The sequence below is a fragment of the Pristis pectinata genome, chromosome 23 (assembly GCF_009764475.1).
Source record: "Pristis pectinata isolate sPriPec2 chromosome 23, sPriPec2.1.pri, whole genome shotgun sequence".
In the NCBI taxonomy this organism is placed as follows: domain Eukaryota; kingdom Metazoa; phylum Chordata; class Chondrichthyes; order Rhinopristiformes; family Pristidae; genus Pristis; species Pristis pectinata.
This window is the reverse complement of record NC_067427.1, coordinates 12,285,970-12,310,875: the sequence shown is the minus strand read 5'-3', so window position 1 is coordinate 12,310,875 and position 24,906 is coordinate 12,285,970. Positions and strand designations below refer to the sequence as shown.

The following is a 24,906-nucleotide window of genomic DNA, read 5'->3' as shown; positions in this document are numbered from 1 at the left end:
ACTTCATGCAAAACCACCAAATGTAATAGTAAGATTTTGCAGTTATGAGCAGCTATTGAACAGCTATTAATCAAGTACACATATACACAATTAACTATGGAAATCTTGAAGCTGTCGGGAACGATTCCCTGCTTCTGCAATGGACATGCTGGTTAAATGACCTTTTCTTGCATAATTATGGGAAATCAGTTCTCTTAAAGTGTTTAGGAAAAATTTTCATCATAAAATATTCTGAAAAATTTGTACTTCTTTGCAAGTGTGACTAATTTAATCAAATTCCATAGACACAAGAGTGCAGATGTTGAAATCTGGAGCAAAAAACAAACTGGTGATCAGTCTAGATGAAGGGTCTCAGCCCAAAACATTGACCTACCTCCACAGATGCTGCCTGACCCACTGAGTTCCTCCAGCAGTTTTTTTTTTGCATCAAATTTCATGTAGATTTTAATTCCGACATAATGATTTCAATATAATGAATCTGTTTACAATTTTCAGTTGCTTTTTTTGCACACTTCAAATCTTTATTTCAAGTTTTATAAAATGTTTCCTTAAAATTGTACTTCTTCATTTCTGGTTTGCAATGTGTAAGAATTTTTCAATGTGATTGGCTACTCAACCAGTTTGATGTCACTGCTGCCATTTGTCAGGCCTTTCATTGAACTTGTACCCAATGTTAGAAAAGGGATGTCCACATCACAGACATTGCTAGGTCAATAGGAAATGATCTTTGACACCCACATGGAGTACTGGTACTTCATTGCTCACCAGAAAATTCAGATATTATTACAAACTGTAACTACTAATAATTATTTTGATGCTTCCCCCATCTTCAAGATAGTAACTACACACAATTACTTCCCCTTTAATTATACCAAGTGCAGAACTGATCTAATATCTGATGGCTGGTAGGTTAATTAGCTACTGTAAGTTGCCCCAGTCTGTCTGTAAGTGGTAGAATCCAGGGAGAGTTAATGGCAACATGGGGAGAATAAAGTGGGATTGGTGCAAATGGGTGCTTGATGGTCAAAGCAGTCTTGGTGGGCCAAAGCTAAGAGTCTGCTTCTGTGCTGTCTCCCTCTCTGACTCTAATACCCAACTTAAAATTTCATTAGAAAATTGCTTGTCTTACATAGCTTCAAGTGGAAAAAAATAAAAACAGGCCTTTATCATTAAAATGATGAAGAAAAAGGAAAACATGCATTTACAACAACACAAAATATGCATGTTGTTAAAAAAATATAATGAATATACTAACCTTTAGTTCAACAGCATTATCCAGAGATTTTGGTTTTTCTGCAAGGAAAAGAAAACACCTCCTTAGTAAAAGTATAATGAATTGTTTCTGTTTTAAGATTGAGATCTTTTCAAAATAAAATTCCACCAAGGTTTGCCTAGCTTCTCCATACAAATAGGAAATTAACATTAAAACTTCCTGATCATGTACTCAAAGCATGGATACCAACAATATATATGGTGCAGAACCAGAGCTGTGTCAATCTATTGCTCGAGATATCAAATATCTTGTTATTCAAAGTTGAAAGATTAATCAGCCAAAGTTTTCTTTTAGTTTTATCTGCCTTGTTTTTAGTGTCTTGCCAACATGCAGAATTACAAAAATTGACCAGGAAAATTTGTTGTAATTTCCCCATCTCCATTCTGATTTTCCGATTTCAGTAATATATTCAACACAAGAACATAGCCCAGAAATGTCATGAGTAGATGCAACTAATGACACATGCACCTCTGATAGGCTTCATGCTTCCATACCCAGAACTGAAAGCTGACGGCATTGTGGTAGAGTTAAATTCTCAACTGCGTTCCTTTAAAACTTCCTTTAATATGTAATGAACATAAAACTTTGATGCTACTCCAATTTTCTCATTCAAGACAAAATACATAAGCACATTTAGGGCTGTCTGGTGGTATACATGCAAGAAAATTATTTTTTTGTTGAGGTAGGAAAAGTTAATGAGGTACACCTTAATAAAACAGATGAACTCCATCCCTCAGGGCAAGAAATGTACAAGACCATAACAACTGATCAAGTTATCCTGATCTCAAAGACCTGTCCATTAAAACTGTTTCCTCTAGTAATCTCCATCACTGTATTCCTAGAAAAAATATTCACTCTTTCCACATTTGAACACCCAGCATTCCTTTACCATTCAACCACTTTAGAGAAATTAAGCAGATTATGACCTTTTCCAAGATCCTCTTGTAAACAATTACCAGATGGTGTGTACATGCATCTTGGGGTTAAGTGATTAATAACCTCCCTCCTTGTTAACATTCCCAACAATTAAAAGAGCCAAAGAAAAACATGTTTTTATTTCTTACCTTTTTGCAATTCCACAGGCTGGCCTGCTGTTTCACTCACGTTCACCTTTCCCTGGGTATTCCCATTTGTTTTGCTGAATTTGCCCTTTGATAGCGGTCTTCCTGAGGTCCCAACATCACTGACTGGTGGCTGATTGCTGCCTGATGTCAGAACTGTAATACTGGGAACCAATAAGAAATGCAAATAGAACACCAAGGAGCAATTAATCTGCTGTCATTAAAGATTCCAAAGCCAAGATTTTTTTTTGCCATGTACTCACTGTTGAGTTTGGAAGTCAAAAAGGAAAAGTGTGACAGGTGTATCAGTGGGTGGTTTTTTCTTCAAAAAGCAAAAATCAATATCATCTTCCTAATAAAAAACAGAAATCACAAAATTAAAACTTTGCTTTTACCTAGATTAATGACCACATAAGAAAACAAGAAACAGAACCAGGAATTGGTCACATATTTATGACCACAGTTAATCATGCCTTAACTCTGCCTTCCCAGACTATCTTCTTGTACCTCAATTCCATAAACATTAAAAATTCTATCACTCTCAGTTTCAAATGTACATGAGAATTCAAATCCCTAGCTCGAGAATACTACAATCCTGTGAATAAACAAACTTCTCCTCACATCACTCCTCAATTGCAGCAACTTATTCTTAAACTATACTTCTACTTCACGACTCTTCAACCAGACAAAGCATTTTCCTGGCATTTGACTTGTCAAGCTCTCCCAAGAATTTTATTATTTTTCAATATGGTCAGCTCTCATTCTTCTGAACACGAGCAAATTGAAGCCTCTCAGGGTGGCGGACCAAAATTCTGTCTTGTGTTCCTGCTGTGCTCTCAGCAGGGCTCTATGTAATTACATTCAATAATACTACTCTGGTAAAAATGCAGGAACAGGAACAGGTGCAGGCCAATCTGATCCTTAAACCTGCCATTCAATGAAATCATGGCTGGGAGAAGACAGGCATTGCATCAAATACTGTGGTGTTCGGACAACTTCTGGGTGTCAAGTACTTTTTCCAGAGTATGTCTGCAGGCTAATTCTAAGTGAGAAGGGGAGGGAGAGAAAGTGAGAAGGGAAAGGAGACTTGAGAAATATGTGCATCTCAAGTCATGCAAAACGTATTTGTAAATTAATGCATTCAGAAAGCTGCCCATCTTTGCATCTTCAACAAATTTGAATTTGTGGCTTTCTATTCCATTATTTAACTAAGCTCCAACATAAATCCTGGTGGGATCCCATTAGACATATGCTGCAATTTGAGTACCTATCCATTATCCTAGCTGTCTCATGCCCTTCAGCCAACTTCCAAGCCAGATTAATAACATGCTTTCAATTCCACATACACTAATTTTTCCCCAAGTCTCTTACAAGAGATCTTTTCAAGAAGTATATACTTTTGCCGATAAGTAACACCATGGATGTGCCATTGTCTACCAATTTACCCACCTCTTTAGAAAATACTTTAGTCATGTTTGACAAGGAAGACAGACTCATTACAACTCCAAGCTAGACCATGCCAATCCACTCAAAGCACATGGAAACCATCCTTAATTATACGTATACTTCTCAATAGCTAGTGTTAAGCTGACATGTCCATAATTCCCTTGTTTCCTTCTCTCAGCTTTCTTAAAAAGGGAAGCAACATATTTTTTTAAAAATTTAAGAGAATCCTTAATCTATGAACATTTTGAAATTTTGATCAAGGTCTCTACAAGGTTCTCATTTCCATCTGGTCTTAGAGATCTTTCAAGATTCAATTCCACTTTTTTCCCCTCATTGCTATAATTCTTTTGTAATAAAGACATTACAAAAAATATTTGCTTTCTTAAATGCTTCCATGATGTGTATAATAACTCACTCTGTTTCACATGCAAGGACATCCAAGGCCTTGTAAAGAGCAACACTGTGAGCTTCTCACTACTTTAAAAAGTCTGATTTTCAAAATTATATTTTTTTCCAACATATTCTAATGCACTCAATTCATTAACATCTCCATTCAATTTTGTTGCATCATACTGGCAGCTTAAGTTCCCATATAACTTTGTATCAAGGTAAAGTTGGGATATACTGATTTAGATAAGAGGCCCAAGGGTAATGATATAAAATGCATTTCACCAAGACTCAAACACCAATCTTTATTGTACTTCAATAGATATGGCCTTCCAACCAAATAGAAAACTTCATTGTAACCGTTTTCTGACTGAGGAAAAATCCAATTGAGTTGGTCTCAGAAGAGTTCTGAATGAAATTAAGGACACTGAATGAAATTACTTCAGGACAATCTAGTCAATGAGGCTCCTTTTCATTTTTAAGCAAAACTTCAAAAGATAATTGCACCTTCGTCACACTTTGTAGTATACACAAATGCATGAAATCACCAAAAGTGATTTCTGCTACTGGGGAAAACACTATAATTAATTAATGGTGAACATTTAAACACACAATCAAGGAAAATGCTTTGAATAGTTCCAAAGGCCTCTGACATCCAGCTGAAGAAAGCTGGGGCTATACCTCACTTCTCAATTTGAAGATATTGACACCCCTGACAAAATATTATTCATGCAATACTCCTCAATCCAGGTTTCAGAGACAAACGCAAAGCTGTCTGTCAAAGAGGACAGTGCTAACTGTTTGCCAAATAGATAATTTAGAAGGCACAAAACTGACAATCACTGTGAACAACCATTAAAATTGCTAGAAATGAGCTTAGGTAGAGGTCCTGAAGAACTTGAAGGCAAAATATTGACTGATAACAATGTTTTAATATTCTTAATATAAATTGCAAGTAGCAATGGGTTTGAAATTAAAAGGGCAGCTTTGTAAACAAACAGTCCTGTCTGCAGAGCACTAGCTACTAGCCCACAGCAGGGGGCTGGCTGCTCAGGAGATATAGTTTACAAACTGACATGACCATGTGACATTCTTGCATGTATCAGCCAAACACAAGACAATGCGGTATGTTAAATAAACCAGGCAACACTGGCTGGGTTATTTCGCACTACTGTGGCTGAAATCAAGGAAGCTTCCAGACCAGACTGATTTTGTCACTTAGCAACCAAACAGGGTCATAGGCATATTTACTCTCTATCAGTAGTTGAAATATTTGGGTACCCAAAGAGTCAGCCCTCACAACACTAACCTTGAGCATATGGGATCTCTGTCTTCAGAAGATTTGAGACCATCCATGTAAATTACTTTGTTCCAATAAAAGGTGCTTGAATATTCAGAGGGGTCTTGTCAGTTACAGCATAAATATGTACTTCATTGGAACCATTTGTCAGACTCAAAATATTGAAGTAAGTGATGTAATAGTAGCTATTGAAATTGTATTGAATCATCTGCTGTTATTTTTGTTTTTAAAAAGTATAAAAACTTGATGTACTTTGAGTTCAGGAGACTCTGCTGAGAGGGCCTCCAAGAGAATGCCTGCTTGTCGTGATGAATACAGACATTTTTAATCAACCAGCTCCAGTGCCTCTCTGGGGACTCAGTTCACAGTCACAACAGATGGGAGGCAAGGTCAACACTGATGCCTTCCAAAGTCCAATGAACTTCTTGCTTCCACTGAGTTCACAAAACTACAATGACGATTTGAGCAAAGGAGTACAGACTCACCGATGTTAAAAGAACTGCACTAAAATAAATGTTAATTGCTAACTTTGTTCCAGAATGCAATTGCTGACTTACCAGATAGGATGAGAAACCATCATTCTTGGTTCGGTCCAAACTTAGCCCCAGCTGAAATAAAGAAATATTAAATGAAATGAGAAAAAGAAAAATGGGCATTTATGTTAGATCCTTTACATCAGAGAATGTCCCAAAGCATTTCACAAGAGCATAAATAGCAGGAGTAGGCTCTACAACCCCTTAAGCCTGCACCGCCACTCATGATTGATCTGATTTTGGCCTATTGCTCACTCTCATGGGTCCCATCTCTCAGAGTCACCATGCTTCCATCAAGCAGAAACTACAAAAGCTTGAGCACACACACCACCAGGCTCAAGGACAGCTTCTATCTTGCTATTATCAGACTTTTGAATGGACCTCTTATACAATAAAGTTGAATTCTTGATCTCTCAATCTACCTCATCATGGCCCTTGCACTTTTATTTGTCTACTTGCACTGCACTTTCTCTATAACAGTAACACTATATTCTCCATTCTGTTTTGTTTTCCTTTTGTATTATCTCTATGAACTTATGGCTGGAATAATCTGGATAGCATGCAAACAAAAGCTTTTCACTGATACTTAATAAACCAATTACCTCCAAAGTCCTAAAATGGTACATCTCAGCCCTGTGTATATACAATGACGACCTCCACTTATCTCTGACACATAAAATTCCGAAAGGTACACAACCATCCACGTCTCCGTCCTAAGTGGGTGACCCTTTATTTTGAGGTTATGCCCCTCTTGTTCTAGATTCCCTCATGAGAGGAAACATTTTATCAACATTATGTCGAGTTCCCTGTGAATTTTATACATTTCATTATCATCTCTCTTTCTTCTAATCTCCAATGAGCATAGGCCCAGCCAGCTCAATTGTTCCTCAACCCTTTCTGCCTTGAATTCAACAAAATGAATCTTTTCTAAACTGTTTCCAATCCAAATATCTCCCTCCTTTACAGTTTACAGTATTCCTGGTGCACACAGCCATAACAAAAGTTTGTTAATTTTATCCAGAAGCCAAGTACTGTAGGTGCAGATGAAAAGCAGGACATTTTAGAAATGCTCAGCAGGTCAGGCAGCATCTATGGAAAGAGAAGCATAGTAACATTCCATGTTGATGATCATACATCAGCATCTAAGGGTTATCAACTTGAAATCTCAATTCTGTCTCTCTCTAATAGATGCTTCTGGCCTGTTGAACATTTCCAACATTTTCTGTTCACCTCTCCCCTCACTATCTTCATACAGCATCACCTTTACAATGAAGGCTAACATTCCATTTGCCTTCCTAATTACCTCTACTTGCATGCTATCTTCCTGTGTTATCTCTGCGTTCTCTCTTTGCTGACTCCTTTTAACCTCCTCACGTCATGCTTTTCCACCCTGTTATCCCTGTGGCACCCCATTAGGTACAGCTTGCTAACCTTAACATTTCATGTTTTCTACTAATCCTCTATCCATCCTACATCAGTATCCCCAATGCCAAGAACTCTTACCTCGGAGTCATAGAGTCATGCAGCGCAGAAACTGGACCTTTGGCCTCCATGTCCATACTGCATGTCATATCTATCTACATTCATCCCATTTACCTGCATGAGTTCCGTAGCCTTCTACGCCTTGGTGATTCAAGTACTCATCTTACTCTCTCAACATTTAAGAAGCAGCATCTGCCTCTGCCATCTCTTCAGGCAGCACATTCCAGACTCTAACCACCCTCTCGGTGAAAAATCTCCCCCTGGTAACCTTGTGACACTTAGTCAAATGCCCTTTTTGAAATCCAGCTACACTACATCAGCTGGTTCCCCTTTATCCACCTTACATGCATATTCTCAAAAGAAACTTTTAAAAAAATTGTCAAACACAATTAATTCTGAAACATAAGCACCATTGTTAACAAATATAACACTCAGCAAAATTAAACTGAAAGATCAATGATTAACTGTCTGTTTTAGTGTTGAAGAATAAATTTTTGGCAATGATACACTGAGGATTCCACAAGGCCATTTCCTTTTCCTGCCACAGCAATCTTTTTTACATTCGCCTAAACAAGAATACGAGGCCTCAATTTAACATTTCATTCTAAATTTATTTTTAAAAAGTCCTCATTCAAATTAACATCATTTGATTGGTTTATAGTTCCTATATTCTGTGCGTGCATTTTTAGCTGCAAATTATTTTATTTACTGCCACATCAGAAACAGTTTACAGTCATGCTTCAGTAAAATAAACATATCGTGAAGTTCTTTTCCCCCCCAACAGCTTTCATAGTGCAGACATCTAGATAATGCTACCCATTTTTCTCTTGCACCAATAACCTGTTAACCAATGCTCATTTGGGGTTTCCAGAGCTCAAAGATGGTGTTGAAATCCACTGAAGAGGTGGGAATGGCTGCCCTTGCTGTTAATGCAACAATGGACCATAACACTCCCCTGGTAAAACTGAAATTAATGGTAAAACATTCTGCTGACTGGAATCATACTTCACACAAAGGTAGGTGCTTCTTTTTGCTCGCGGTCAAATCATCCCAACCCCATAACATCACTGTAGTAGTTGCTCAGGGCCCAATCATTTTTATCTGTTTCGTCAATGATCTTCTTTTCATCACAAAGTCAGGTGCAGAGATATTCACAGATGATTGTGCAATGTTCAATTTGCAACTTCTCAGCAACAGAAGTAGCACATGCCTACTCACTACAAAACCTACATAACATTCAGGCATGGAATGACAAATGGCCAAGTGACAACCATGCCACACAAGTTCTATGCAATAATCATCTCCAGAGACAGTGAGTCTAACCAACATTTATTAGCATCAGAGTCTCGATTAAACTGGCCATTAAAAACAAAACATGGCTATAAAAGCATTTCAAAGTGCATGTAACTCACTACCTGACACCAAAGCCTTTTTACCCTATAGAATGCCCTCCATCTATCTTGATCAGTTCAGCTCCAACAACTCTCAAGAAACTCAACATCATCCACGGCAAAGAAGCCCAAGTCAATGCCAAACCTTTTGCCACACTCACATTCTCTCTCTCCACCATCAGCACAGTTTGGCTGCACCATGTCCTATCTACAACATGCAATGCAGTTACTCAACCGGACAACTCAACATCACCTACCAGGACTAGGGCGACTATCATCAAGGATGAGAGCAGCATGTGAATAGAAACACCACTACCTCAACAGGTTCCCCAAGTCACAAACCATCCTTCATTGGATATATATGATTATTCCTCTATTGTCACTGTTTTTTTAATCCGGGAACCTAATAATAATTTGAGAGCACCATCACGTCATCAAAGGCTATTCAAGATGGGAATAAAACACTAGCCTTGCCTATGACATCCACATCTTACATTTTGAGTAGCAAGAGTAACAACTATTATTTGGGCTTCCATCTTTACAACAGAAAATATACCCTTCTCAATAACAAAGATGTTTGAAATGGTGTCTTTATGTGACAAACGTGGTGAAGATAATTGCAATATAATGGAACCACACAGATCGAAAATCCCTTGTTCAAGTCTTAAGCAATCTGAGTTTTGGCAGCAAGAAATTTGGGAAGGAAGCAGCATTTCATCTGTGTCAGAATCCAGTGTGAAAGTGCACACGTGAAGAAGACACAAGGACAAGAATCCGGTTTGGCTGTGATGTCATATCTGAGAATGATTACTTGAATTATACCATCATGAACCAGAATCTTTAGAAGAATCTTTAGAAGAGGGAAGAATAAATATAATGCAAGATGAAAAAGTGTTCCATGGTCTATTCTTGTTGCAAATATTTTGAAGGCTGAAGTTTCTTAATGTTGATAATATTCTTCTGCTCCAGTTATCTCAACATACTGATATATTGAGTCATAGTTCTCAAAGGTAATTCCAAAGGATAATGAAGGCTAATCACACCATCCTCATACATTCACCTGGGGAAGTCAACATTGCCGATTATAGCACTTAAATAGCTCATAAATTATTCCCAAATTCCATGATAGTTGGTCAGTCCAAACGCTCACCAAATCAGTATTAACATTTTCTGAATATCAGTGATAAAATGAACTTTCACCAATTTGAACCACTCTCTCCTTGTTCTACTTCCATGAATCACAATAACATTCCAGGTTCAATGGCTTGTTGCATCTCCGAGGTGTCAATTTCTCAGGCAGAAAATCTCACGGTCCTTCAGTCTCACCTTGCAACTTAAAATTATTTGTATATTAGGAGTCACTTATGGCTCTTCATTATCTTGACTTCTTGAGTTATGATGCCTCAGTGATCAGACCAGACAAATTGACTTACTAGGAATCTTAAGTTCAACATATCATCGGTATCACTGATTGCTGTTCTGCTTAAATAGACAAGAATTGAGTATGCAAAGGCTCTGAGTTTTCTTTTGCACAAAGCAAATTCAACACCCTTCAACATTGTCACCTATTTTTTCTGTCCCTCAATGTCAGAAAAACAAGAGAGCTGGTCATTGACTTCAGGAAGGGAGGGGGTAGTGCACACGCTCCTGTTTACACCAACAGTACTGAGGTTGAGAGGGTTGAGAGTTCCGAGTTCCTAGGAGTGAACATCACCAATAGCCTGTCCTGGTCCAACCACATAGATGCCACGGTCAGGAAAGCGCACCAGCACTTCTACTTCCTCAGGAGCCTAAAGAAATTTGGCATGTCCCTTTTGACCCTCACCAATTTTTATCAATGCACCAAAGAAAGAATCCTATCGGAATGTATCATGGCTTGGTATGGCAACTGCTCTACCCAAGACTGCAAGAAACTGCAGAGAGTTGCACACACAGCTCAGCACATCACAGAAACCAGCCTTCCCTCCATGGACTCTTATCTACACTTCTCACTGCCTTGGTAAAGCAGCTAACGTAATCAAAGACCTCACCCAGCCTGGACATTCTTTCTTCACCCTCCTCCCATCAGGCAGAACATACAAAAACCTGAAAGCATGTACCTGCCAGGCTCAAGGACAGTTTCTATCCTGCTGTTATAAGACTATTGAATGGTCCCCTAGTATGGTGAGATGCACTTTTGACCTCACACCTTATGGCCTTGCACCTTACTGTCTGCCTACACCACATTTTCTCTGTAACTCTTTACTCTGCATTCTGTTACTGTTTTCCCTTGTACTACCCCAATGCACTGTGTAATGAAATGATATGTATGGATGGCATGCAAAACAGTTTTTCACTGTACCTTGGTACATGTGACAATAATAAACCAATTTACCAAATTGCATTTTGCAACTGAGCATAACGTGTACCAAATTTTACCTCAAGCTTGCTCATTTCCAATGATAAATGCAATTAAAGCAATGGAAATTGCTGCTACTATAAAAATTGCAGTCCTGCAATAGAGTAAGAAACAATGAACTTACTGCAGCATTATCAACAAGTTTGAAATCAAACTCCTTTGGAGTCAAGCTGGTCATTTCCACAGACATATTTCCATTCTTGAAGAAACCAAATGTGTTTAAATGGACCTTTTGTCTCACATCATCCTGCAAAGAGAAACAGCCTTTCTGTAAATGACTGCAATATTTTTTCTATGATGAGAAGAGAAAATCAAAGACTTTTACAGGAGAGTTGGAAGCCACCAGGCCCACCAAGCCTGTGCCTGCTGTTAGAAAGAGGAAGCAACTTATTCCTGTTCTTCTAGTCATTCTCCGAATAGTGAAACATTTTTTTATTTTTCAAAGTATCGTCTACTTCATCTTTAAATGCTATTAAGGTCACTATTACAATTTCTTGTAGGCCTTCTTTATCCTAATTTTTCATCTCCCCGTTCCTTCTAGTGATGACTTTAAATTCTCTCCAATACTCATTTGTAGACCAGTGGAAGCTGTTTCTCCAACTTTTTATGTTAACTTCTCAGTTTTGAATACCCTTATCAGACTGCCTCTAAACCTGCACTATGAACTCAAGACCAAAATGGTTTCATCTGTAACTAATTTCTGTAATTGCACAATTCCTTTAAAAGATAATATTTTCGTTGCTTTTGCACTTCCTTATACATATAGCACCTCTATCGGTCCCTTGCAAACAGATTTCATGTACCTTCTCAAGCTGAAATGCAAAAAGTGCGGCCTCCTTGATGCTTCTCATAGCTTTAGCATTTTAATGCTAATTTTAGTGATTTATACCCAAACATCCAAGATGATCAACTTGTTGATTCCTTCCTAAAGTTCACTGTCAAGTGCATTGATCTTCTTCCTCACTCAATTCTTCAGAATCAATTACACTTCTATCTTAATGCTCAGCAACTGATTTTCTCATTCTGTAGAAATCAGTTTCACAGTTAACCAGCCTTCATCACTCCCTCTTAGCTGGCACCAAAACCATTTGAGTAATTTAACCTTTCCTTGGTCTCCACCTTATCACAGACACTTCAGTGGTTCTAGCCACAACTTTGATTTCTAACTTTTCATAGTTCTGATGAAAGGTCACAAACCTCCCTTTGTCACTACCACGTCACAGACATTTGTTCTCTCCACCCTTCTAGAGTTGTTTCTGCTTTGGATTTTCTGCTTTTTGTTCACAGTTAACAATGTTTGGCATCACTGTGACTGCAAATGTTGCTATGTATTTATTTTGAGATCAACAGCTGCAGTAAAAATCCTAGGGAAAAAATACATTTACTGTATAATCCCTCTTGTCCAAAATACAACTATCTTCAGTTTTTGACCTTTTACTCAACATCCTGTCCATGATAACACGATTTTGCATCACAGATGACAATCTTTTCAGAAACATCACAATTAAATACTGCAAAAAGCCCTGGTATAACGAAATATTCTGACATTTTGCTGATGGCAGCTTAATTGGTTGAAATTCAGTCGTATCTCAAAAAAAATTGTCCCCACTGCCTCTCAGTGGCAGCTTTTATGAAATCCTATAACATTGTCCTTATGGAGATTTAAATTCAACTAGTGTCATCACACATGCCAGGGCAGTGGGCTTTTATCGCAATATCCTGTTCTCTGCCAGTGGAATCTTTGTTTCCCTGGAATGCATATGAATAAGATATTATCATACCTACATCAATGTTCTAAATAGAAATGCGAGTTAGAATCACGCCCTCACCTATTGACCCTTAGCTTTCTCACTTTGGAATGCAACTGTCAAACAACATCACTGAAAACACAGTTCTGAGTAAATGCCAATGAGTCTCAAAGGTCCTTTATCACCCAAACTTTGATCTTTTCACAATGTTTAGGAGCCTACTAATGACTCTCAAAGAACAACTGACTTGTATGTTATTAATGTAATAGATCCAAGAGTGAATCAATTTAAACGGTGGACCTTACAAAACCTTCTCTCTATTCTTTCCAACTGATTGCTCATTAGCAATAACATCCTCCAGTATTGCATATGCTATAAACTGGACTATGATCAGCAAACCAAACAAAGCAGGACAAGAAATTGACTTTATGGGTGTGCACCACAAGATAGTCCAATCAAGCACACAGCATTGAGGCTGAATTTCTAACACATTTCCACTGAAAATATTGGACAGGAGTAACAGTCATTTGTAATTAAAAGCTACAGCCAGATTCCAATTCCCAATGGCTACAAGAAGTATTTTATCAGTGTAATGAAGAAAAGCAAAACATAATTTTGTAGAAAACAGAATTAAGAAAACAGGGCGAATTACTCACTGCACTATTTACTGTTCTAGTAGAGAAAGACAAGTTTTATGACTTTATATTTTGCATTTCTTTCTGTCACCATCAATTTTAAGTGGAGGTGAAAAGATAAGCTTTCATTGTTAAAATGTTTCACAAACTTTTATTCATAGCGAATCAATGTAACATTTCACGTTCTGGGGGATAGATAAATCAGATCTCAATAGGCGAGGTGACCTCTTAGTTGGCTTCTAGGAGTCAGAACACTATATTTAGAAAGACAACAGTTTCCTTGCAGTTAACACTTGCTCTATGTGAACTCCTGGATTGGTTTTGATATCAGAAAGGGTCGGGGGGGGGGGGGGTTTCACAGAATACTTTACCTTCTGTTGCCCCTGGGTTTTCCATCTTTCCCAGGAATTTCAATGGCTATGGGAGCTGGGCTGGGTGGTTTGGGGGATCACGAAACTGTGGTTTAGTTTTCATGGTGTGGAACCAGCTACTCTTATCCTGCCTGTCATTTTGTTTCTGTTTGTAAATATTTAAGTAATGCACTATCTACTGAATATCTAGCACTTTAAACCCCTTGCTTTGCAATGAATCCACTACAAATGCACTTCGTAGTGAACTTTAAACAGAAAGAAGTACTGGTTCTGTAATGTTCCTGAGCTTTTTTATGATAACTTTGTAAAAGGGGTATTTTGTGTTGCAAGAGAAAAACTCAGCAAGCATGGTTAAGAAAGAAGTTTAAAAATGGTATCAAACTTAAAGGAAAGGCATTTAATTGTGCAAAGACAGATTACAAATCAGAAAATTGGACAAAATATTAAAACTGCAAAAAAATGAGCAAAAATAAGGAAGATAAAATTAGACTTTGGTGAAATAAAGTTCACCAGAAATATTTTTAAAATTAATTAAGTCAATGTCAGTCTAATAGAAAGTGAGTCTGAGGAATTAATAATGGAAAACAAGAAAATGGCAGATAAATACAACAGATATTTTGCATCAGTTTTCACCTTAATGGATATGTAACATTCCAAGAATAGCTGTAGATCATGAACTGGAAGGGATGATGCTTGCAGGAAAATTATCATGGAGGTGGTACTGAGCAAATTGTTGGGCCAATGGCCTGTCAAATCCCTGGGCCTTGATGTACTATCCCAAGGCCTTAAAAGTGGCTCAGGAGATAGCTGATGCACAGTTTTTTAATTTTTAATTTTCTAGATTCATTAGTTTGTAAATTAACATTGTAGCTCTTTTATTTAAAAATGGAGGGAGACAGTAAGCAGGAACTGAATGGCCAGTGAGCTTTAACATCTGTCATTGGGAAAATTAAAAGATGTTATAACAGGGCTCTTAGAAAAATGCAACATAACTAGGCAAATTCAACATGGTGTTGGGAGATCATGTTTGACCGATTTAAGGGGGCCCCTTTAACACGTTATGGATAAAGAGGAAACCGTGGATTTATCATGCTTAGATTTCATAGAACAGTACAGCACTGGACAGGCCATTTGGCCCACGATGTTGTGCTGATCTTGATGCCAATTTATACTAAATTTCCTCCTCCTGTTTGTTATCCACATCCCTCTATTCCTTTCACATTCATGTGCCTATCTAAAAGCCTTTTAAACTCCAAACTGCCTGATTCCACTACTACCCCTAGTAACCCATTCCAGGCACCTACCACCTTCTGTGTAAAAAAATTTGCCCCTCACATCACCTTTAAACTTCCCGCCTCTAACCTTGAAAGCATGTCCTCTGGTGTTTGACATTTCTGCCTTGGGGAACAGATTCTGACTGTCTACCCTATCTATGCCTCTCAAAATTTTAAAAAACCTCCATCAGGTCCCCCCTCAGCCTCTGTCACTCTAAGGAGGACAATTTCCAGAAGGCATTTGATAAAGTATTGCAGAAAATAAAAACTCACGGTGTAGGAGAATACATTTTAAAGTCATCAGAAGATTGGCTGGCTACTGTGAAATAAGATGTATGAATGATATTCTTTCAGAGTGGCAAGACACAATGAATGGTGTATCACAAGGATCAGTGCAAGGGCTTCAGGTTTTAAACAATTTAAATAATTCGGATGATTGTACTAAAATTGCTTGCTAAATTTGCTGATAACACAAAGATAGGTAAGAAAGCATTTGTGAAGAGGAGATAAGGAGGCTACAAAGATAGGTTAAATAAGAGCAAATATCTGACAAATGGAATATTTTGGAAAAACTTTAAGTTGTCTATTTTGATAGGAAGAATAAAACGTCATATTATCTAAATAATTGAATCCATGGATCTTAAACAATTCATTGCCCATTACTTTAGGATAGAATATTTCAGAATAGTCAACACATAAGACATCTTACATAGTTAGTAAGAACAAAGCAGATTGCAAACCCACTTAAACACATCTTGGTTTAAAATACACACATCATGCTTGTAGGAAGTGTATATGTTTGGTTGCTGAAAAACAAATAAAACTGCAGATGCTGGAATCTGAAACAAAAATAGAAACGCTGGAAGAAACACATTTTGGTTCAAAATACACATATCATGCATGTAGGAAGTGTACATATTTGGATGTTGGAAAACAAATAAACTGCAGATGCTGGAATCTGAAACAAAAACAGAAATACTGGCAGAATTCAGCCAGTCAGGTAGCAACTCTGGAAAGAGAAACCAGTCAACCAGGGAAACAGTGAGGAAGGTTCACTGACCCGAAGCGGTGAGTGGTTTCTCTTTCCACAGATGCTGCCTGAAATCTTCCAGCGTTTGTGTATTTGCTTGGATATTCGTTGCAAGCAGGTTTAGCCTGGCCGTTCCGCCAAAGCAGTTGAACGGCTTCCAGCCAGTGGATTTTTTTGTTTTGCTGTCACACATCTACCAGCCATGTGACGCGGTATCACAGGAGGACCTGCAACAATGCAACCAAAGCCCAAGAAGGGGCAGCACGTTTGGGAAAGGTGGGAACTAACAGATGAGAAGAGATCCAATTCCGAAGCTGATGATCCGCCTTATTCCGATGAGAGTTGCCTGTCCTCCCAGTGCGATAGGAAACGAGGGGACGTCTGCAGCCGTCAGACCCCGCAGCCAAGGCCGGGTTTCCACCCGGGTGCAACGTTTGAATGCCGAGTTGGGTCCGTCATTTGCAGCGTTTTCAACCCCCCGATGAGCGTCACTCCAGAAAGAACAGCGCAAGCGTAAGGGCCCCGGCCTTTACCTTCAGGATCAGGTGATGGATCCGACCCCGAACGGTTGTCAGCAACAAAATCCACTGAAGGAGCCCGCTCCGCACCACAGACCGACCCACCGCCGCCATCGTTTAAACAACGTCACCAGCCGGATTGGCTTCCCGAGTCAGAGGTTGCCGGGGATCATGGCAACGAGCGGGAGCGTGGGTGTGACGTTGCCTAACGACGTGACGGTATCGATGGCCCAGACCCGACGTGAGGGAGGCCTATCGTCACGGGGCGCTGCAACCGCAAAGGGAACAGCCCCATTTTCACTCAGCTGCCTTGTGGGCAGCAACAACACTGCTGTGCCCCAGTTACACAGACAAAATCAATCTCATTTACACAGAGAGTGGAGAAGTTGATTGTGTTATTATGCAGTTAATAATAAAGAACTACAGTTCCCTGAAGGCAATGCAAGGAGTCACACGGGGGAACAGGAAGCGGCTGCAAAAAGGAGGGAAAACAAGCCAGTCTGGTGTTGGTTAATAAAATGTTCAGATGTGAAACCCACGCGAAGTTTGTCTCTTGATGAAGAACAAACGTAATACTGAGGTTGCTCTTCTTTGAGCTGAAGGTAAAGAGACATTAGAACAACCCAACTCGCCCATGCTGACAAGACATCAGTCCCAGCGAGTCCCATTTGCCCATGTCCCAGTAAATAGACCTTTTAAAGTAAAAATTACGAATGGTTTTGATTGGAGGAAACAAGAGAATCATAGAATGGTTAAAGCTTGAAGAAGGGCAGCCATTCCATTGTATACGAGCAAATCGTCATTTCCGCCCCGGCCCTTTCTCCACAGTTTGCAATTCTTCCTTCACGATGTTTATCCAACTCCCTCCTGAAGGCCGCAATGGAACCCACCTCCACTTCATCTCCAGGCAGTGCATTTCAGATTCCAGCCAAGGCTGTGTAAAAGAGCTTCTTCTCTTGTCACTCTTAATTGTCATTCCCTTTGATTTATAAGATATTCATTTATTAGTCACATGTACATCGAAACACACTGTGAAGTGCATCTTTTTGCGTTACTGAGAGTGTGATGGGGGCAGCCTGCAAGTGTCACCACTCTTCTGGCACCAACATAGCATGCCCACAATTCCTAACCTGTACGTCTTTGGAATGTGGGAGGAAACCGGAGCACCCAGAGGAAACCCATGCAGTCATGGGAAGAACATACAAACTTCTTACAGACAGCAGCGGGAATTGAACCCAGGTTGCTGGCACTGTAATAGCGTTACACGAACCGCTACACTATCATGCCGCCCTGACTGTGATCTCCAGTCTTTGACCTATCCATCAAAGGGTAGAGACTCCCACTATCCATTTTGCCTGAACCCCTCATCATTTTATATACTTCAAGCAATCTGCTGAACAATAATCCTTTACCAACCTGTCTCACTGAACAACAATAAAGCTTCACAGAGAGATCCTGGAAAATGTGGACCACTTTCCATTTCTCAGGGGCCACCCTTCCAACAAAGACAGACATAGATGATAAAATTAATCACCATCTTTAAAGCATTTGGCTGACAGAAGAAAAGGTTGTTTGAAAAATCAGGATCTCAGACCTGGCATGAAGCTTTTGGTCTAGTGGATCAGTGATCCCCGTGCTCCTAAATGTTTCTGAGACTTGGATTACCCATTGCACTTCAAGGAACTGGACAGATTTGTTATTCTGCAGGACTATCCAAATCCATTGGAAGGATAAAATAACAAATATCAATATCATCCCCCATGCCAACATCCCCAGCACTTGAGCCCCTAAAGGCACTCAGTAGGTACCCATGAGCCTGCCACATTATTCACATGCTTTACATTGGCCCCTGGAACAGACATTCTTTTCTAAGCTCCATCATGGTTGAGGTGACCAGGTGAATAGAGGAAAAGATTTAAGGAAGTTCCCAGTTTCCTTGAGAAAATTGCAACAACCTCACTAACACTGAGAACCTTGAGTGATGCTTTGGGGGCACATGGAAGCATAGTACAAACTGCAGAAGGAGCACACTGCCTTACAAACTAACAACCCATAAGACCTGTCAGGCACTTCATGTCTTGTCTGTGATTATCTGTGGGTTTCAAATAGGCCTCAACAGTCATCTCAAACTGGAGTAAAAGCAAGTCATCCTTGATCCTAAGGAACCATTTAAAATGAAGATTATACTAAGTTCTACCAGCCTTTAGCATCAGATGTGCTATTAGACAAAATTACAACAGCCATGAGGTTTATGGAATATATAGCATAGTGGAGCTGAGAATCAAAAAATTACATAAGAAAGCCTGCCTCAGCTTCAGAATAACATTTAAAGGTAAAGCATCAAAATAAAGAGCAGAGAGCTACTGACGGAACCCCAAGCTCTACAGCGTCCAGAGCGGATGCCATCTTCCTGGCCCTACACTCAGCTCTGGAGCATCTGGACAGTAAAGACACATATGTTAGACTATTGTTTATTGACTACAGCTCTGCCTTCAATACAATAATTTCAAGCAAGCTTGTCACCAAACTTCGAGCCCTAGGACTCAACACCTCCCTCTGTAACTGGATCCTTGACTTTCTAACAAACAGACCGCAATCAGTGAGGATAGGCAGCAATACCTCCGGCATGATTATTCTCAACACTGGTGCCCCACAAGGCTGCGTCCTCAGCCCTCTACTCTACTCTCTATACACTCACGACTGTGTGGCCAGATTCTGCTCTAACTCCATCTACAAGTTTGCAGATGATACCACCGTTGTAAGCCGTATCTCAAACAGCGATGAGGCGGAGTACAGGAAGGAGATAGAGAGCTTAGTGGAATGGTGTCAAAACAACAACCTTTCCTTCAATGTCAACAAAAGAGCTGGTCATTGCCTTCAGGAAAGGGGGCGGTGTACATGCACCTGTCTACATCAATGGTGCTGAGGTCGAGAGGGTTGACAGCTTCAAGTTCTTGGGAGTGAACATCACCAACAGCCTGTCCTGGTCAAATCACGTAGATGCCACGGCCAAGAAAGCTCACCAGCACCTCTACTTCCTCAGGAGGCTAAAGAAATTTGGTTTGTCCCCTTTGACTCTCACCAACTTTTACTGATGCACCATAGAAAGCATCCAATCTAGATGTATCACGGCTTGGTACGGCAACTGCTCCGCCCAGGACCGCAAGAAGCTGCAGAGAGTTGTGGACACAGCCCAGTGTATCACGGACACCAGCCTCCCCTCCTTGGACTCTGTCTTTAACTCTCGTTGTCTTGGTGTAGCAGCCAGCATAATCAAAGACCCCACCCACCCGGGACATTCTCTCTTCTCTCCTCTTCCATCGGGTAGAAGATACAGGTGCCTGAGGGCACATACCACCAGACTTAAGGACAGCTTCTACCTCACTGTGATAAGACTATTGAACGGTTCCCTTATACAATGAGATGGACTATGACCTCACAATCTACCTTGTTGTGACCTTGCACCTTATTGCACTGCACTTTCTCTGTAGCTGTGACACTTTACTCTGTACTGTTATTGTTTTTACCTGTACTACCTCAATGCACTCTGTACTAACTCAATGTAACTGCACTGTGTAATGAATTGACCTGTACAATCAGTTTGTAAGACAAGCTTTTCACTGTACCTCGGTACAAGTGACAATAATAAACCAATACCAAGATGATCATATGGACAAGGGCAAGTAACATTCCTTGAGATAATATAATGACCATTGGAGTCACACTAGCTGTTGCTTGTAAGTTTGACCAGTTCATATTTGGTGCTCTGGGTCAGATGGAAGAGGACTGGAGGGCTTCGAACAGGGAATCTTGAAGCATAGCTGTGAGACAATGAGTGGCCCAGGACTTTAGAACAAAAGGTAAATGGAGCAATTACTGATAACAATGAAGAGGTCCTCCCCAACCTTTTGGCACTCCAAGGGCTAAAGTTTGTCTTCAATGCAGAAAATAATATATAATTTGTTACCTTTATGTCCTCCTTGTGGTTTTGTTTTATTTGCCATGCCCTGTAAAAAGGATGCAGTAACAATTTACTTCCAAACTAATATAGATCTAAACTATTTAAGTTATGCCTCAGCTCTTCCTACATCCCAAAAATGTGTGGGTTGTTATGTTAATTGGCCGCTGTAAATTGCCCCTGGTGTGTAGATGAGTGGTAAAATTGGTGGGGGAGTTGATGGGAATGTGGCAAGTATAAAATGGCATCAGTGTAAATTGTTCCTCAGTGGTTGGCATGGAGTCAGTGGGCCTGAAAGCATGTTTCTGTATTAAATCAAAACAGAAACTACTGAAAGCACTCAGCACGTCAGGCAGCATTTGTGGAAAGAGAAACAGAGTTAATGTTCCAGGTCCAAAGACCTTCATCAGAACTGCTCCACCTGGACTTGATGCAGACTCAGTGGGGTGGAAGGTCTCTTGTCCTGTACCATCTCTCTGATTCTAACTGGATAGCTGTTTTAAAACAAGGTATAATAGACCCAATGTTCTCCATCTACAAATCTCAATACTACAAAGTCTTGGGTCCACGGCCTGTGAATAATAGACCAGGTAATGGCGAGGATCGGGGCAATTGGTCCAAGGAATACAGCGACCAGCTTTATTATTCTTGATGGAAATGCAAAATACTGTCGATGCTGATAACGTGAAATTAAAACTGAAAATTCTGGAACCATTCAGCGGGTCAAGCAGCATCTGTGGAGTGAGAAACAGAATTAATGTAAATCAAAAAAAATGTAGATGCTGAAAGTTTAGGTAAAAACAGGAAATGCTGGAAATACTCAGCAGGTCATCAATGGGAAGGGAAACAGAGTTAACGTTTCGAGTCGAAGACCTTTCGTCAGAACTTTGTTTTCTTGATTTTCATTTACGACGGATTTCTACGTTGAAGACGAGAGCAGAAACCTCCCGATCAACCGCTCCGGCTGCTGGGGTTGCAATTCGCCAATATGGTCTCTGGAGGTCGCCACGTTGCAGGAATCTGAATGGAGGGCGGGGCCCCGCCGGGTCGCGGGACCGAGCACAAACCAGCGCCAATCGCGCGCGCACGCGCCCCGGCTGCCAGAGCGCGCGCACGCGCCCCGGCTGCCAGAGCGCGCATTGGTGCAACCTTCCATTTACTTTCGCGTCCCCAAGTCAGTCGCAAATTGAACTCGGTTTGGGCGCGATCTTCCATCCAAGTTTGCAAGAGAGCGAATGTTGCTGCTGCCCCGGCCCCCCTTCCAGGGGCCTTACCACTCCTCTCCACTCGTGCCCCCTCCCCTCCCCTCCCTCTTGTGACCGAACTCGCACACACCCCAAGACCACCCCTTTTACCCCACTACTCCTCTCCCTATTGCGCTCCACAATTGTTTCCCTTCCCCCAACACAACCCCCCTTCACCCACCTCATACCACATCCACACTGCCCCGGTCCATATCCCCATCGCCTCCTTCATCCTTGCTCTCTCCCTTCCTCCCCACCCTCCCTTCCACTTCCCTCTGTTAATTCTTTCACCCCTTCATTCACTCATTACCTTCTCTCCCTCACCCACCTTCCCAACACTCATTCTTCACTCAATCCCATCGACACTCCCGAGCACAGCTCCGTTTCATTCACTCTCTCCTCCCCTCCTCACAGACCCCTCCTCCTCCTCCCTTTCTCTCTTCACCTCTGCCCTCCTTGTGCCTCCCCTCCATTGACATTACACTACCCATCTTCCGCTGCTCTCTCCTCATGCGTCACATTCTTCCCATTCGCCTATCCCTCCCTCTACACATTTACCCCTTCTCTCTCTCCTTGCTCCCCAGCCCCCCCTCCCCCAGCCCCCCCTTCCCCCTCCCCCAGCCCTCCCCTTCCCCCTCCAAGCTCCCATCTTTGCACTTCCCCTCACCCTTCTTTCCCCCTTTCAACTCCTTCCCGCACTCCCCTCTCTCAGCTCTCCTCACCCTGCCCCTCCTTGGACCTACCCCTTCTTCCCTTCCTCTTCCCAATTCACCCACCTCTCCTCTTTCCCTCCTACTCCCTCACTCCTCCCACCCACCATACTCCTCCATCCCTCTCTTCTCACTTTCCCCTTTCTACTCACTTCATACCCACCTCCTCAACCCTTCCCTCCCACACTCTTCCCTTTTATTCCCTCCTTTTTCACCATACCCTCCCCTTTCCCTCCCTGCCGTTCACTTTCCTCAAACCCTCCCACCCCACTAATCCTTTCCCCTCTACCCCAATCTCTCCATACACCCATCGCCCTCCCTCAATCCCCCTCCCCAAATCCCATCCCCCTTCCACCCAATCCCTCCCATCCCCTGGACTCCCATTCCCCCAATCCCCCCATTCTCCTCCCCAAAATTCCCCCATCTCTAACCCCCACCCCATTCCTCAATCCTTCTCCTTCCTCCCGCAATTGCTCTAATTCCTCAATCCTCCCACCCCATCCACTCCCCATCCCTCAATCCTCCCACCCCTATCTACTTCCCTCAATCACCCCCCAACCCCCCATCAATTCCCCCACCCCTAACACCCTTACCTCAATCCCCTATCCTCAACCCTCCTTCCCTCAATCTCCCATCCCCAAACCCCACTTCTTCAATTCCCCTTCCCAAAACCCCTTCCCTCAATCACCCCACCTCCACCTCCCTATTAATCCACCAACCTCATCCCCAACCCCCTTTCTCTCAATCCCCCATCCCATCCCCTTCCCTCAATCCCACCACCCCAACCCCACTTGCCTCAATCCCACCACTCAACCCCCTTCCCTCAATCCCCAACTCCCTTCCCTCAATCATCCCATCCCCACCTACTCAATTACCCAACCCCCCTCAATCCCCATCCCCAACCCCCTCAATCCTCCCATCCCCAACCGCTCAATCCCCCACCCCCATCCCCCCTTAATCCCCTCAACCACATCCCCAACCCCCCACAATCCCTTCAGCCCCATTCCCTATCCCTCAATCCCCTCACAACCATCCCCAACCCCTTCCCTCAATCCCCACCCCATCACCCACCCCACTCCCCCCACCCCCCAATTCCCTCAATCCCCATCCACTCTCATCCCCCACCCTCTCAAACCCCCATCCCCCTCACCCCTATCTCACCCCCCACCCAACCCCCTCACCCCACCCCCAATCCCCATCATCCCCACCCCCATCCCCCTCACCCCACCATCCCCCTACCCCCTCATCCCCACCCACCCCTACCCCCTCATGCCCACCACCCCCTGCCCCCTCATCCCCCACACCTCCTACCCCCTCATCCCCCACCCCCTCATCCCTCCATCCCCCTCACCCCCAATCCCCTCACCCTTCACCCCCAGCCTCTCACCCCTTCACCCCTCCATCACCATCCCCCACCCCACCCCCAATCCCCCTCACCCCCCTACCCCACCATCCCCCTCAGCCCATATCCCCTCATCCCGCCATCCCTCCTCACCCACTAACCCCCATCCCCTCATCCCCACCTACCCCCTACTCCCTCATCCCCTCCTACCCCCTCATCCCCTTCACCCCCCATCCCCCTACCCCCTCATCCCTCCATCCCCCTCACCCCCCACCCCCAATCCCCTCACCCTTCACCCCTCCATCACCATCCCCCACCCCACCCCCAATCCCCCTCACCCCCCTACCCCACCATCCCCCTCAGCCCATATCCCCTCATCCCCCTCACCCCACCATCCCCTACCCCCTCATCCCCCTCACCCACTAACCCCCATCCCCCTCATCCCCACCTACCCCCTACTCCCTCATCCCCACCTACCTCCTCATCCCCTTCACCCCATCCCCCTACCCCCCAATCCCCTCAACCCCCATCCCCATCACCCCCATCCCCCTCACCCCCCATCCCCCTCATCCCCCACCCAATCCCCCTCAACCCCCTACCCCCATCCCCACCCCCAATCCCCTCACCCCCCCACCCCCCACCCCACCCCCCAATCCCCCTCAACCCCCTACCCCCTCACCCCCACCCCCAATCCCCTCATCCCCCACCCCACCCCCCAATCCCCCTCAACCCCCTACCCCCTCATCCCCACCCATCCCCTAATCCCCCACCCCCTCATCCCCCTACTCCCTCATCCCCCAAACCC

At 42.5% G+C, this 24,906-nt stretch overlaps 1 protein-coding gene across 1 annotated transcript in view; it reads right to left on the bottom strand.

The window, feature by feature from the left end:
- The window catches only part of gpr107 (G protein-coupled receptor 107), a 79,987-nt gene extending 63,013 nt beyond the window's left edge, over positions 1 to 16,974 (bottom strand). The window contains exons 1-6 of the mRNA XM_052037065.1: positions 16,863 to 16,974; positions 11,396 to 11,518; positions 6,025 to 6,075; positions 2,598 to 2,686; positions 2,338 to 2,498; positions 1,256 to 1,293 (exon numbers count right to left, since the gene is read on the bottom strand). Of these exons, the coding sequence (XP_051893025.1) occupies positions 1,256 to 1,293; positions 2,338 to 2,498; positions 2,598 to 2,686; positions 6,025 to 6,075; positions 11,396 to 11,518; positions 16,863 to 16,961 (561 nt within the window). The 5' untranslated portion in view covers positions 16,962 to 16,974. The remainder of the gene's footprint in view (positions 1 to 1,255; positions 1,294 to 2,337; positions 2,499 to 2,597; positions 2,687 to 6,024; positions 6,076 to 11,395; positions 11,519 to 16,862) is intronic.
- Between the last annotated feature and the right edge of the window lie 7,932 nt (positions 16,975 to 24,906).